The 15,696-nt window shown below is 35.1% G+C and overlaps 2 protein-coding genes across 4 annotated transcripts; both read right to left on the reverse strand.

Annotated features, from left to right (window-relative positions):
- Nucleotides 1–4,711: 4,711 nt before the first annotated feature.
- ambp (alpha-1-microglobulin/bikunin precursor) lies at nucleotides 4,712–9,704 on the reverse strand. The gene is made up of 10 exons (XM_026219364.1): nucleotides 9,487–9,704; nucleotides 8,169–8,311; nucleotides 7,983–8,059; nucleotides 7,780–7,896; nucleotides 6,515–6,616; nucleotides 6,386–6,432; nucleotides 6,111–6,189; nucleotides 5,240–5,407; nucleotides 4,960–5,136; nucleotides 4,712–4,842 (listed from the first exon to the last, which is right to left on the reverse strand). Exons 1-10 carry the CDS (start codon nucleotides 9,595–9,597, stop codon nucleotides 4,814–4,816), a joined length of 1,050 nt encoding a protein of 349 aa, XP_026075149.1. The 5' UTR covers nucleotides 9,598–9,704; the 3' UTR covers nucleotides 4,712–4,813.
- ptgdsa (prostaglandin D2 synthase a) lies at nucleotides 9,651–15,607 on the reverse strand. 3 transcript variants are annotated; one of them, XM_026219366.1, is made up of 8 exons: nucleotides 15,379–15,607; nucleotides 14,711–14,850; nucleotides 12,743–12,819; nucleotides 12,554–12,664; nucleotides 12,353–12,454; nucleotides 11,313–11,330; nucleotides 10,968–11,040; nucleotides 9,651–9,784 (listed from the first exon to the last, which is right to left on the reverse strand). In XM_026219366.1, the coding sequence occupies exons 1-8, from the start codon at nucleotides 15,469–15,471 to the stop codon at nucleotides 9,709–9,711; spliced, it is 690 nt and encodes a 229-aa protein (XP_026075151.1). In that variant the 5' UTR covers nucleotides 15,472–15,607; the 3' UTR covers nucleotides 9,651–9,708. The 3 variants fall into 3 exon arrangements, with proteins under 3 accessions (XP_026075151.1, XP_026075150.1, XP_026075152.1); XM_026219365.1 differs by lacking the exon at nucleotides 9,651–9,784 and having other exon boundaries at nucleotides 9,840–11,040; XM_026219367.1 differs by lacking the exon at nucleotides 9,651–9,784 and having other exon boundaries at nucleotides 10,906–11,160; nucleotides 11,305–11,330.
- Nucleotides 15,608–15,696: the final 89 nt, after the last annotated feature.

The following is a 15,696-nucleotide window of genomic DNA, read 5'->3' on the forward strand; positions in this document are numbered from 1 at the left end:
TAAAAAGACAATCCTTCAGTGTTTGTTGATGTTTTTGTTGCTGTTATGTGACGTAGCGGTGTCTGACTAGGTGCGAGACGTAGGTCAGTGATGTCATCATTCCAGAAAATTTACGGATTCGCTGTCCACATGAAAAAACAAGGGTGGCATTTTCAGATTTATCCACTCTGGGACCTTAAAAAATATCGGTTTCAGAAATATCGGTTTCAGAAATATCGGTTTCAGAAATATCGGTTTCATTTCAGAAATATCGGTTTCAGAAATATCGGTTTCAGAAATATCGGTTTCAGAAATATCGGTTTCACATATTCTGACACAGAACGCACATTTCAACGTAGAATAACTGTCTGTGTTGTTTTTCAGAGAATCTAGTACATGTAAAATCAGCATGTTTCCTAAATATCCGCAAATGTATTATGGTGTTTTATACTTTAGTACAGTTAAAAAGATATCCAGCACCTTTAAGTTGTTCAGGTTGGTTTTCAGGGTGTTGCTGTGCAGTTGCTAAGGTGTTCATGGGCCAGATGCATAAACATAGTCACTTAAGACGACATAAGGCTTCCCTATTCATATACTATCCATCCTAATGTCCTAAAATGGACTGGTTTGTTTTTTGCTAACAAATTAATAATCAATATCTAACCTGAAGAAAAAATTATTGTTATCCACTTTATATTTCATCTGTGATCTGTGAAAGATACATTAGGTAATTACCTGATAAATGCATAATTAATGAAACACATTAGCGGGGATTGGCAGATCAGCACGTCTCTTCATTTCTCTCCTATGTGGTAGGAAATTAAAGGGGGGGGGGGGGGGTGAAATGCTCATTTTCACTCAATATCCTGTTAATCTTGAGTACCTATAGAGTAGTACTGCATCCTTCATAACTCCAAAAAGTCTTTAGTTTTATTGTATTCATAAGAGAAAGATAGTCTGTACCGTTTTTTCCCGGAAAAACACGAGCATCTGGAGGCGTGACGTGTGGGCGGAGCTAAAGAATCACGAGCGCCAGTAGGCTTTTGCGTTGAGAGCGTCTGGGAGCTGTGACATTACCTTGAGGAAAAAAACATCATCCAAAACAAACCATGGCTAACAGTCAGATTCAGCGTATATTTATGATCCAGAATCAGATCCCGAGGCTGAAATTGAACGAGAGCAGCAGCAGCAACGACGTCTCTATGTGGTATGTACTGAAACTGTATATATTTGCTTAGCGGTTTTGGAAAATGACTAAGTTCCACTTTATGTCGTCTTTTTTTTATTTATTTTTTTTAAGCTGTACATGTGGAAAGTGCAGTTTGATGACAACGTCGCATGTTGTTTACTTGATGTGCTTACGTGCCGATAGCTAAGTTAACAACACAGAGATATTTGAAGCAGTTTTACTCGTGCAGTTTGATGACAACATCGCATGTTGTTTACTTGATGTGCTTACGCGCCGATAGCTAAGTTAACAACACAGAGATATTTGAAGCAGTTTTACTCACCGCCTGCGGTTCCAACACACGATCGTGATACTTTTTCGTTGGGACTGCATTATCCTTAAGAAATAAATGATACGCAAATCCGGCGTCAAACTGGGCCTTGTTTGTAAAACAAGCATCTTCGAAATGCAGGGAACAAACACAAACACTTGCACAACTCCGTTGATGCTCTGTAAAAATAAACTCCATCCACTGGTCCCTTCATGCTGTTTTTTCTTTGGTGATCTGTGCAGGGTTGTCTTGCCCTGGCAACCAAAAACACACTTCTTTTGTGACATTTCGCAACGCTCTCGCTCTGATCAGTGAACGTCTGTGCTCTCAGTGGTCTGCTATACGGGAGCACGCTCTTCCGGCAGAAGTGCCTCAGGACCCATATAAGGAAATTCTGCTCCATCTAACGTCACACAGAGCCATACTCAAAAAAAACTTTCCGAAACTTGTGACAAACCGGAAGGAGTATTTTTGGAACAGAAATACTCCTTCAAACCAAGGGGCAAGGAACTCGACCGGAAGTTGAAGTCGGGTGGGGGCTGCCATCTTTTAGCAGAACTTCACTTGCGTTAGCATTCCCATTGACTCCCATTCATTTTGGCGTCACTTTGACAGCGAATAACTTTACATCTGAGGCGTTTAAAGACTCCGTTTGTCCATTATTTATTTCTAAAGATACACAACAATATATAAAGGGCCCCATTACCTTCTATGTTACATTATGGCCCCGTAGAAACAGTTTTTGTAAAAAATAGACTAACGATTGCATCATAACCACTCGACTCTCTGTCGCATTACCGTACAGACAGGAGAAGCTCGCAGGCAATTAACTTAATATGGCGTACTGGCGTTACATTTTAAAATACTATACAAAATAATTAATCAGAATACTTACTCCTGCTCACTCACGACAAAGAACTCCCCGCTCAAGCTCGCCGTCTCTGCAAGATTAACGATGGCAGTTTGCACGCACAGCCACTAGAAGATTTACATCTGCCAGACAGGTTGCTGACGTCGTCAAGCTTCGTTTGAGTCTGCGCGTCAGAAACGGAAGTGCTAAAAAAACGCTAATACTGGGCTTCATTTGTCTCAGTTGAGTTCCAATGGGGTCGCTGTGTCCATTTCTTTTACTGTCTATGCTTCAAACGTACAACTTAATTTTTGAAACTTTGTCCATGTTTAGCATGGGAATCCAACTCTTTAACAGTGTAAAAAACTCAGTATGCATGAAATAGCATCCCCCCCCCCTTTAAATGAATTGAAATGTGAAGGATAACTGCGACAAGATGTTTGACAGGGCAGTTTAAATGCAGACAGAATAGATGTAGCATTAGCAACATAGCAGTTTGTTAATGATGTAATGAAGACAAAGTCCCAGTTTGTAACTTTGTAATTTTAAAGACAAGTTTAAGCAGTTTATGTGGTAAAAGTAGCACATCTCTTTACAGCAACCTGCAGGATTTGAAGTTTTTTCGTGTCTATTGTACAAAAAGTGCAGAACTACTAAAAACTAAAAAGTTGAATCCCAACGAATTTTGGGTGATTTTCTTAATATAAATCCCTTATCATATCATTTGTATGCTTCTTTCTATACAATAGATGGATATGGGTTTGAAACCAGTAGTGATTATATTGTGTTTAACCGCTCACGTGTAATTTTACATTTTCACATGGTGTTTTTTGAGTGAATGGCTGTGTAACATATGTGTGTGATGCCTGAGGAAGTTTGCATTTTATGTGTGCGAAACTGAAAATGTGTGAGTTGGTGTTATTTATAAGTGTGATGTAGTTTCGTGAGTTTGTGTTTGCTGCATCAGCATGTGTTTGTGTGTTTATACGAGTACACGTCTTGTGCGGTTTCATTCTATTAATGCTATGGACACTTATGTAGTTGTCAAACATTAATGTAACTACACCTGTGCTTCCTCTTTTAGGACACCTGCGTGAACGTGAGAAAACGGACTTCACACATGCACTAAAATCAAGAAAGATTAACAGCAAAAATGGCTCATAAAAGTGATTTTTTTTTTTTTTTTGAGAAAAGTTAAAGTAACATTTGAGCACAGACTTGATTTTATATTTTGTAGCAAATGCAATGAAATTCAAACATTTTAGGCAGGCATTATGTGTGTGAAAAGTGTTTGTGTCTGTGTGAGGGTGTGTGTGAGCAGGTGATGTGGCCCTGGCCGGAAGGTCACTGAAAGCCGTCAGTTCCTTTTTCCTCTCCGGATATTCCCAGCATTCTCCCAGCAACATCACCAGCCATGAATTCTGAGAAACAGCGGGCAGGAAGCCTGGCTTGGGCTGCTGGGGACTTTGCTCAGAATGACTTGATTTTGCCTGTATGCAGGTTCAGCTTCATGATCATGAACATATTGCTTTGGTATTATAACAAGAACGCTAAAACTGGTCTCGGTTCAGCAGTGAAATCAGATGAGCAGGCAGTTTCACACAAAGAACAAGACCAGACTAGAGCTGGAAAGATGATCAGCACTGACCTCTCCTGGCCACTGTCGGTAGGAGAGACCAGGGCAACTGTAACATGTCCAGTGAAAAGAAAAAAACCTGGTCATCCCAAGAATCAGATAAAATTCAATATAATAAATTACCAAAATAAAAATGAATATTATTGTTGCTGAAAAATAAAGTAAAAGTTAATAAAACGTTTATATAAATAAATAAAATGTAAAATAAAGCAAAATAAAATAAAAGGAAAATTTGTAAAATGATTGCCAAATGAAACCAAAATGAATTAATTATTTTACTGGAAAATTAAATAAAAATAAATCAAATGTGTGTGTGTGTGTTTTTTTAAATGAAATTTATGTTCAAGGAAATAAAAAAATACAATATACATTAATATATATAAAAATGTATTATGTTTTTTACTGAATTTTATTTTTAAAGAAAGCAAATAAATTAATAATAATAACAACAATAATAATAATAAAAGAAAGTAAAATAAAACAAGTAATATGTTTTTTGTTTAAAATGTCACACTGGACAACAAACTAAATTCTAAAATTAATTCTACTGGAAAACAAAAAAGTTTTTGTTGTTAAAGAAAGCAAAAGAAAACAAACATGAAAATAAAATAAAATGTTTTAAAATAATAATTTCACTGCGATTTATTTTTAAAGTGAAGGAAAACAGAACAATAAAAATAAATGATAAATAAAAATTCCCCCACAGCGGCACAGTATTGTAAAATGTCAAAAGAAGTGCACGACCAGAACATCGGACAGGTCTTTATTTATTGTGATAATGTTTTAGTTAGTGCCTGTGGGAAACTGATCCATGTTGCACTTTTCAGTAATGCTCCATTCCCACCAAACTCAGTTCACTGCGAGAAACTCGTCATCTCCTGCAAATCCATAACAAAACCACACAAGCGTCAGAATCCTCCGTACCATTTTGAATAATAATATGAATGGCATTAATGAAAAATCTGCTATTTTCTGGTGTAATGTGTGTGTCCCACCATTTCTCATCATAACGCCGCAGTACTCCTCACACTCCTTCTGGCTGTAGAATTGATTGCCATTGCCCTTGCAGCCTCCATATTTGAAAGACACACACTTTCCAGCGGCTGAGTCGAAGGCCCACAGGTCAGTGAACACTTTACAGGGACCAGCATCCATGGGCAGCCTGCAGGCGGCTGAGGGACAGAATACATGTGTGTATAATAAAACCACACACACACACACACACACACACACACACACACACACACACACACACACACACACACACACACTCACCCTCAGTGCGGCAGCTCTGCAGACACTCCTTTTCAGTCACAAAGTTATTCTGGTTCCCCATGCAGCCTCCATAGGTGAACATCTGACAGGCCATGATGGACGAGTTGTAATGATAGCGCTGCAGCATCCCGAAACATGGACCCGAGTCTGGCTGGGACTTACACGCTTCTACACACACACACACACACACACACGGCTCATCTTATTATAATATCAAAGCAATAAATTAACTCTTTAATTATAATCATTTTTAAATGATAGGATATATTATAATGTATTATAACTCTCTGAACTCTTCTTCACACTTAAACAATTTAAGACACACTACTGTTAAAAAGAAATTGAGGTAATTAAGATGCTATTAATTTTTTTTTTTTTTTAAAGAAATTAATACTTTTTTCCAAGCAAGGATGCATTAAACTGATCAATAGTGACAGTAAAAACATTTAAAAAAGTTACTGAAGATTTCATTTTTCAAATAAATTATGTTATTTTAAACCCTATATTCATCAAGGAATCCTTCAGAAAGGTATTATTGGTTCCATAACAATATTAAGTAACAAAATTGTTTTAAATATTGATAATAAAGAAAATAATAAATGTTTATTGAGCCAAGTCAATGAAACTGTAATGGTTATATTCAGTTAAAATGGAAATTGTATTAATATTTCACAATCATTTCAGATCATATAAATGTAGCGTTTCTGAACAGTAACGTATAATGTATAAGCAATGTATGAGTACACATGCCTTTTTGTGACCTCAGTCATTTTGTGACATATCAAAAAAATAAAATAATAATAATTATATATATATATATATATATATATATATATATATATATATATATATATAAGAAAGTAGCACTCACCAGGCCCTTTAAATATGCGCATATCGTCCCCCGATCCCTCCTCCTCAGGAGCCGGCGGGACCACATTCCTCCTCGCCCTCTGTTCACATCACATCACAGGATTATTAATGACCCTTCTATCACTTTCATTAATAATAATTCAGTCAGATATGACACGTCTATCCCCGGGTGTTGTTTTTCTCTTTGATTGGATTCAGCAGACTTAAATATTTTAAGGTAAAATGAAAATGTTTGGCTTTGATGTGTGAGTGCTGCAGTGATGGTGAGGTCCTCACCTGGATCTGTGGCTCTGGTGTGACCTGCTCACCTGGAACACACTCACCTGGTGACACAAAGAGAGAAGGACAGTGACATCGGCTCCCAATAAATGGGATGTTGTGCATTGGTTTGTGTGCTGAGGAAACCTTTGTTCTTTTTGATAATGATGGTGTCTTCACTCATTCCCTGCTCAGTCACCAGAGTCTTGAAGTCCTCGATGAGAGTGGGCCGCAGCTGCATAGCACGTCCTACAGGGCGAGAAGAACGGCTCCTCAATGCTCACAAACCCTGATAACCACACGATCTAGGAACATTTCGCTGACTTTCACATTACGTTTTTCAGGATGTTCTTTGAATTAAAAAAAAATGTCAAAACCTTTTTTTTCTTGGTTACATTAACAATGTGGGACCAGTGTTGCCAAGTCTATGGTTTTCCCGCGGAAATGGACTACTTTAACACTATTGCCGCTGGTTGTTTTTCACATCCGCGGACTGATGTGACCCCAATAACGTGATATTTAGCATGTAAAATGTGAATATTACCGGGGAACCCCACCACAAAACGTGTATTTTACCCCCTAGACGTGATTTTATACCGGGGGATCCCCCACGAAACGCAATTGGGCTAGTTTTGAGTATCAACTGGGCGGGTTTTGTTGTGAAAGCGTGGCAACGCTGAAGGGAACGTTCCATTTTTTTACATTTTGAAAACAGTATGAAAATGATACTTTTGAATGTTCTTTAAACGTTTTGAAATAACATTTAGGTAACAGTAACATATAGTTTTTTGCATTCAATTTTTTAATTGTCTTAACATTTCGCAGTTTGACTATATAATGAAATAAAAAAAGAGATTTGACTTTGATTTTGTTTAATATACTTAAAATGGGTCAAGTTGAGTGCATTGCATTGTGGGTCATTTTGCAAGTTTGCAAGTCATTTTGCCTGGTGTAGTAGTCATTCTAGAGAAATATCAACTAAGTAGTAAACATGCAATGAATGTAGCTATTGAGAAAGCATTCTGAAGTTTTTTTAATAGGAGTTTGAGTAGAAATGAGAGATTAAAATCATAGAATATATTCTTGCCACACACAAATTTCTCACAAACTGTTTTTGTTGCTTGTCAGCATTAGCATTTAGCTCAATTCTACTGTTTAGTTCAAATGTTTAGCACTTGTGGTGGCAGCTTTGCCTCCCTATCCTCACCATTTCCCTTCCTAACTGAAAAAGTAATGATCGTCATTGAGGGGGTTATGGGTAACATTATAAGCCCAAAAGATGCAGATGCGTTTGAAAATCCCCAGAAATAGTATGTGATTCAGTACATGCTGCTTTGGTCGATCTGAGGGCAAAACTGAGATCACGAAAGCTCAAGTCTAAATGTTGTCCAATAAGAAAACAGATGTTTTACCGTAGAGTTTGACAGATGTGGTTTTTTCACCGCCTGGCTTTTGTTTATGCATCACCATGAGAGCGTACTCATCGTAGTTTGTGTGAACCACATAGGAGTCCACATCAGCATTCCACCCTTCATGAGCAAAGACACATGCACGGTGAAATAAGAGTGAAGTGACACCAGGATTGATTGATTGACAGCTGTGGTGCTCATCTCACTGGCATTGTGGTACTGGAATCTTCCAGGTGTTTTGGTCAGCTGATATTCTCCACTGATGGATTTGCAGGTGCCATGTCTGCGAAATAAATGAACAATGCCTGTCATCCGCGGTCTCATGACGGGGTATGAGGGTGTTTACTTCACAACAGTTTGTTCATTGGATGTGACGTAGTTGTGTGCTGTACCTGTTGCTGATCCGGGTCATGCTGATGGTCTTTGTTGAGTCACTGAACTGCATCTCCAAAGAGCCGATGGCTGCGTCTCCCTTATGCTGCTTGAGCCATGGGCACGTGGACGCTATCGCAATATCATACCATTTGCCCATAAACTTACAGAGGATTAGGAGAAATAAGGTCAATCAGAATTTCAAATGCATGTGAATGTGAACATCACATCAAAAGATCACATCACTGGCCACATTACAACCATATTTCTGGTAAGAATAATAAAACAGAACGTGGGGTAACAGGACACTGCATTGCATAATCGTTGTACAACAGCCAGTGAGTATGCAAATATCACCCTAAACCTCATATTAGACCTAAGAAAGTGTACAAATTAAATTCACTAGGGAGGACCTACAAACTAACATTATTTATTAATTAATTTACTGTCTATTTGTTGTTTATAAAAGAGTCAACTATATATATATATTTCAGCTGAATATTTTGTATAACACTAGGTTATAATTATAATATTTATTATTATTATTATACGATTATTTATTCATTTTAATTGATTTGTTTTTAAGTTTATTTCACGTTAAAAAGGTGTTACATGTTTTATATAGCCTACTTTCTCGTAAAATATTTAGTCAGTTAAAAGATTAAAAAACACATAAATAGCTTATAACTAGAGATGATTTTTTTTAACTATTTAATGAATTAATATTCATGAAATATTTGTTTCATATTAAAAATATATTTTATGGAATTTAGTTTTATATAGCCTACTTTCTTATATCATGTTTATAACAATATAAAAACAAAATCACCAAAATGCAAATAAATAGCTTATAAAATCTTTTAAATAATAATAAAATAATAATAATGATTCTAAAAAAAATTGGTGTAATATATGATGTAATATGTAATATATGATGTACATATATTTTTTTCATAAATAAATAGTTTATATAACATATTGCCAAAATGCAAACAAATTGCCTATAAAACACTTCAAATACAGATGTTTTTTTTCTTCTTTTTTAAAAAAAAGTGATTTCTACAATTAGTGTAATAAACAGGTTTCCATTGTGACAACAGACCACATTTAGTGGTGCCATTGGGGTATGTTGTCACAAAAGAACCATAAGTGATAAATTAACTATGCTTTTTTTTGTCCTGAGCAATAACAGTGGAAATAGTTTTTTTGGTATTCAAGGATTTTCTTTGTGTCTATTTAGAAACTGACTATTTAAAAAAATTCTAGAAGTGTAAAAACGTGACAACTGGTCCTGGTCTTCTCTATGCACAAACATTCTCTAACACATCCATAACTCACCCGGTTCACATCAAAGTTCTCCTGAGGCTGGAGGACAGGCTCATCGGGCAGCGGCCCAGCATGCAACAGGCCCAGGAGTGGCAGCAGAAACACTAGAAGAGCACACTTCATTCTGACTGTCTGTGATCCAAATGAAGTTCTGAAGAACCACAACTGTCTCTATCATCCACAGGACATCGACCTGCTGGCCATGTGTGCAACACCACCCCCAAAACCAGTCCATCAAAACAAACAGAACAAAGTTCTCCTTATCTGCCTATCGACTCCTGTTTGTGCCTTATGTTCTTGTTTGCTTTGGCTGAAACAAATAAAAGATTACATTTTTACACAATTCTGTTTAATATTCCCATAATGTTAAAAAGAGATTTAACTTTTCTTTTGCTTTATATAAAATTGTTTTCAGGTAATAAATAAAAAGAATAAAAAGTAGACAGAAAATAGATGATAGAGGGATATTAAACAAGGTAGAAAAGAGCTAGTGTTACGTCTGAAGAAGTGAGTGAATTTAGGTAAAGGGGTGCAGAGTCAGTGGTTATTTTGTGACAAACATTAGTGCCTTGAGTGCAAGTTGATGAACAGAAGTGTTGTACTATTTTCGGCGTGTTAAAGACTAATTTTACTGCCGCATTCTGAATTAGTTGCATGGGTTTGACAGAACTGGCTGGAAGAACTGGCAAGGAGGCGTTGCAATAGTCCAGCCTGGTCAGAACAAGAGCTTGAACAAGGAATTGTGTAGCATTTTTAGATAGAAAGGGCCTGGTCTTCCTAATATTGTATAAGGTAAATCTGGTAGGACAGGGCAGCTGTAGTCTGTGAAATTCAGCTGATCGTCTATCACAACTCCAAGGTTCATGGCTGTCCTTGAAGGAATTGTGATTGATGCACATAGCTGGATGGAGAAATTGTGTTGAAGTGTTGGGTTGACTAAAACAACAATCAGTTCTGTGTTGGTGAAGGTGAAGGTGATGGTCCTTCTTCCGGCAAGAAATGTCTGTTAGACAAGCTGTTATGTGAGCAGCTATCGTCGGATCATCAGGATGTAATGAGAGATAGAGCAGAGTATCATCAGCATAGCAGTGATATGAAAAGCCATGTTTCTGAATGACAGAACCTAGTGAAGATAGAGAAGAGAAGAGGTCCAAGAACTGAGCCCTGAGGCACCCCAGTAACTATGTGTTGTGACACCTCACCACATCCTTTAGAATTAGATCTTTATTTACAATTACCAAACATCTGTCACAAAAATTTCATCCAGTGAGCATGACTTTTCAGTCACAATCACTCAGTAAGCAGTTAGCTTTTTCCCGTTAAAACAGATTCTATAAGAAAATCTTCAACACAAGAGAAGAGATGTACTCATATTTACACATTAACTTTCATTTTGCATGTTAAACTCCAGATGTGAGTCACATACGCAACATGAACAGAAACAAAAAAAGTTAAATTTTCGCCAGCAAAGATAATCAGAGATGTGACAATACCTCTCTCTGTATTTCCACACTTCTTCGGCGCTTGAATTCAGTGTTTTTTCAGCGTTATATTTAAATATAACAACTAAGCACAACAAATGAAAATGACATCAGTTACAATATTACAAACTGCCACAAAATAACATCAATTTGTCATATTAAAGTAAAGGTGTGTGTTTCCTCCAGCGCTAAATGTGAATGGCAACTGAAAGAGAGACACAACAAGTAAAAAACAATGTTATAAAACACAATATACAAAGTTGCCAAACTGAATAACTTCTAGCAGTGTCCGTGAGGTTATTGGTGATAAAACAGGGTTTGACGAACTAGATTTAAAGGTCTTGCTTACCTAACTACCTGAAGAAGGACAGTTTTCTAAAAAGACAAAACAAAAATTAGAAATTTTGTTAGCATTCTGATGAAAATATAACTATTTTAGACAATAAATAAACACTTAAATGGTTTGTGAACAAAGGTTCAGTCGCACATGTATAGTCCCGAAAGAAAGTACTTCGGCCACACTTAAAAATATGACTGAATTTTACTCACTGCATCCAAACTGAATACTTCTCCACTATATAGCATGCCAAAAACAGCATGCCAAAGAAGCAGTATGTCTGAATTCATAGTATTTGAAAACAGCAGCTGAAAAATATCTGAATGACCAATTATTTTTGCTTGGAATCTTAAGTGTACAGTTGATAAACACTGTACTATCCCATGAGGCCACGGGAGAGGAAGTGAAGCAACTGACGCTGGTAGTTCACATGAAAATTACAACATGGCATTTTACAACATGTCACAGTCTAAATTTAATTAATACTACCCAGATTCATACTATATAAAACATACTTTTTTACTGGTTGTGAAATAAGTTCAAATTCAAATGTACTACGTACTCAGTGTGAGATTTCGGACACACGGTGTTAGACATCAAACCAAATATCAAAAATGTTCCTCCTCAAATGTCCCGTCGGAGTAAACAATGGTGTAGACAGTCTGTTATTTTGTTGTCGTTTTGAACAGTATTGCTTAATCAGTATTGCAATCCTCCTCCATTCAAGTGTGACTTAAAGGGATAGTTCAGCTAAAAATGTTGTCATAATTTACTCATCCTCATGTCGTTTCCAAACGTGTATGAGTTTCTTTCTCAACACAAAATAATATAATGTGAAGAATATGGCTAGCAAAGTAGTTGATGGTAGCCAGTCACTTCTATAGTATTTCTTTACATTCTATGGAAGTCAATGGCTACCAGAAAATATCTTCTTTTGAAACAACACAGAAGAAAGAATCTCAAACTGGTTTGGAACGACATGAGGCTGAGTAAATTAAGACTTTTTGATGATGACATTTTTTGGGTGATCTTGCAGGTGTTAGTGATTTGAGAGGTTTACCAGCAGCTGGTGGAGTCAGTATGGAGTCTTTAGGGAATCCTTGAGCTGTGGCATATGCTCTGAACTTCTCCATCACATCTGCTCTCAACTTCTCAGTACGGCCTACAGTGAAATACAGGCACTGAGAACAACTCACAAAGTCAAAACAAAACTGCCCTCCCAGAAAGCTTGAGTCAATCCTGTTGTTAATCGCAGGCTCACCATAAAGGGCCACTTGTGTGAACTCCTTGTTAAACTTCTTGTGTTTGAGGACCAGGGCATACTCTGTGTAGTTTGTCTCCACCACAGTAACATCCTTCACCCTTCTATGACCTTCAAGTAACAACAGAAACCTGAACAGTAGTATCATTTTCTCAGTACTGATCAGTCATATGGGTCTTGTTTACTCACGAGTGCTGTAGTAGGTAAGTACACCGGGAACAGACGTCGTCTTATAAATGTAGACCACAGAATGACAGCCAGAGGAACTGCATGATCACACGCAACAGAGACAAGAATTATCATCCAATGAGTGACTATAACATAACATAACATAACATAACACGACATGACATAATGAATATAACATAAATATAACATAAGATAACATAACATAACATAACATAAGATAAGATAACATAAGATAACATAAGATAACATAACATAACATAACATAAGATAAGATAACATAAGATAACATAAGATAACATAACATAAGATAACATAACATAAGATAACATAAGATAACATAACATAAGATAACATAAGATAACATAAGATAACAAGATAACATAACATAAGATAACATAACATAAAATAAATATAGCATAACATAACATAACATAACATAGCATAAAACAAAACAAAAATAACATAACGTAACGTAACGTAACATGACAACAAAATAAATATAACATAACAACAAAATATAACATAACATGACATAACAACATAACATAACATAAGATAACATAATAAATATAACATAACAAAAAACATAACAAAACATAACAAATATAACATAACATAATGAAATAAATAAATATAATATAACATAACATAACATAACATAACATAACAATATAACAAAACATAACATAACATAACAAAATAAATATAACATAACATAATATAACAAAATATAACACAACATGACATAACAACATAACATAAGATAACATAACATAATAAATATAACATAACAAAAAACATAACATAACATAACAAATATAACATAACATAATGAAATAAATAAATATAACATAACAACATAAATATAACATAACATAACAAAACAAAATAAATATAACAACATAACAAAATAAATAGCATAACATAATATAACATAACAAAATAAATATAACATAACAACATAACATAACAAAAATAAATATAACATAACAACATAACATAACAAAATAAATATAACATAACATAATAAAACAAAATAAATATAACATAACAACATAACAAAATAAATATAACATAACAAAACAAAATAAATATAACAACATAACAAAATAAATAACATAACATAATATAACATAACAAAATAAATATAACATAACAACATAACATAACAAAAATAAATATAACATAACAACATAACATAACAAAATAAATATAACATAACATAATAAAACAAAATAAATATAACATAACATAACAAAATAAATAACATAACATAAAATAGCAACATAACATAACAAAAATAAATATAACATAACAACATAACATAACACAACAAAATAAATATAACATAACAACATAACAAAACATAACATAACATAACAAATATAACATAACAAAATAAATATAACATAACATAACAACATAACATAAAATAAATATAACATGATATAATAAATATAATAATTATTTTAGAAATTATTCTTGACAATTTTAACTATGACAAATGAGACAAGAATCATCATACAGTGTATTTATAATATGACATAATATAATATAATATAATGTAATATAATACAACATAACAAAATAAAATAAATATAATACAATAACACAACATGATATAATAATATAATTATTTTAGACATTTTAACTGTTTTAAATGAAAAATGAGATAAGAATCATCACAGTTTATTAATATGACATAACATAACAACAATATAATATAATATTACACAACATAATAAATCTAATAATTTAATTTATTTTAGAATATTTTATTCTTAACTATTTTAACTATGACAAATGAGACAAAAATAATCATACAGTGTATTTATATAATATAATATAATATAATATATATAGCAATTTTAGGATGATAATAATCATAATTTTGGACCTATTCTAAATTAAACTGTATTCTATTATGTTTTCTGAAATCAGTCATATGTGAAGATGAGTGTCCCTCACGTTACACTCCACATGGTCATGCTGACGTTCCCGTTCTCCTTCAGCTCCACTGTGCCCATCGAGATGGTGAGTCTGCTTCTGTAGCGCACAAACCCTGGAGAATCATAGGCCAGACCGAGCCGATACCATCTCCCTGCAAACTGACCAAACACATCCAGCTCACACAAGACCAGAAGCAGAATTAGGCAAGAGAATCCAGCCGAAAATGATCAGCCTGATACTAATAATGGCCAAACAAAAATACAGCCTTAGGTTATTTGTCTGTTTATTATGATATTTTGTCTTCCCTTTTAAATTACCCCATAAAGTTTCATGATGATGCCTTGAGAACTTGGCAGAGATCACCCAGTCCTTGTTGCGACACTGAGTGTGTGACCTTTGCCCTGAGCTCTGTTTGTCTGCTCGGTCTCTATAGGGTTAATGCAGTGTAAAGCATTACCCTAATCAACATGCAGAAACAGCTTGTTCATGTCAGAACTTAAGAACAACTCAAACAAACATCACATTAACATTATTCAGCTGTTAAATCTCACACAACACCAGCCTAGACTCAGCAAAGGAATTTGTTCCTTCAAGTCCATAACTGAACATGCGGCAGGACCTAGAGGTCATTTTAAAAAGCTTCAGTGTTGAAAACGGCAGGGGAAATACACAGCTAAAGTTCTTACTCTCTGAAGGTCAAAGTCTTTCTGCGGTTGGACGCTGGCGTGGATGTCAGTCAGGAGCATCAGCAAAGAGATGCTCACCAGGGCGATCTTCATGATGACGTTATAAGAAACACAGCCAGGGATCGTGAACTATTCAGGGTCTGCCAGCCACATTAGCTCCTCCCCCTCACCAATCCAGCCAATCACACGCAAGAACACACATCCAACATAAAGACCATTCACTGAAGGTACCATGTTTGAAATGCAGAAATATGACAATTTCCAAGTTTCTCTGTGAATCTAATTCTGCTGGTTTGCAGCAATAAAGTAAACAAACAG

Source organism: Carassius auratus, chromosome 35 (assembly GCF_003368295.1).
Source record: "Carassius auratus strain Wakin chromosome 35, ASM336829v1, whole genome shotgun sequence".
Taxonomy (NCBI): domain Eukaryota; kingdom Metazoa; phylum Chordata; class Actinopteri; order Cypriniformes; family Cyprinidae; genus Carassius; species Carassius auratus.

What these genes read in the sequence shown, in the direction of transcription:
- ptgdsa (XM_026219365.1), bottom strand. Translation starts at nt 15,471, where the DNA reads ATGAAGATCGCCCTGGTGAGCATCTCTTTGCTGATGCTCCTGACTGAC. An exon ending in ACTTACCTACTACAGCACTC is followed by an intron (nt 12,665 to 12,742) that starts GTGAGTAAACAA and finishes TGTTACTTGAAG; the next exon opens with GTCATAGAAGGGTGAAGGAT. An exon ending in CACACAAGTGGCCCTTTATG is followed by an intron (nt 12,455 to 12,553) that starts GTGAGCCTGCGA and finishes ATTTCACTGTAG; the next exon opens with GCCGTACTGAGAAGTTGAGA.
- ambp (XM_026219364.1), bottom strand. Translation starts at nt 9,597, where the DNA reads ATGAAGTGTGCTCTTCTAGTGTTTCTGCTGCCACTCCTGGGCCTGTTG. An exon ending in CATTATCAAAAAGAACAAAG is followed by an intron (nt 6,433 to 6,514) that starts GTTTCCTCAGCA and finishes TTGTGTCACCAG; the next exon opens with GTGAGTGTGTTCCAGGTGAG. An exon ending in CACCAGAGCCACAGATCCAG is followed by an intron (nt 6,190 to 6,385) that starts GTGAGGACCTCA and finishes TGATGTGAACAG; the next exon opens with AGGGCGAGGAGGAATGTGGT.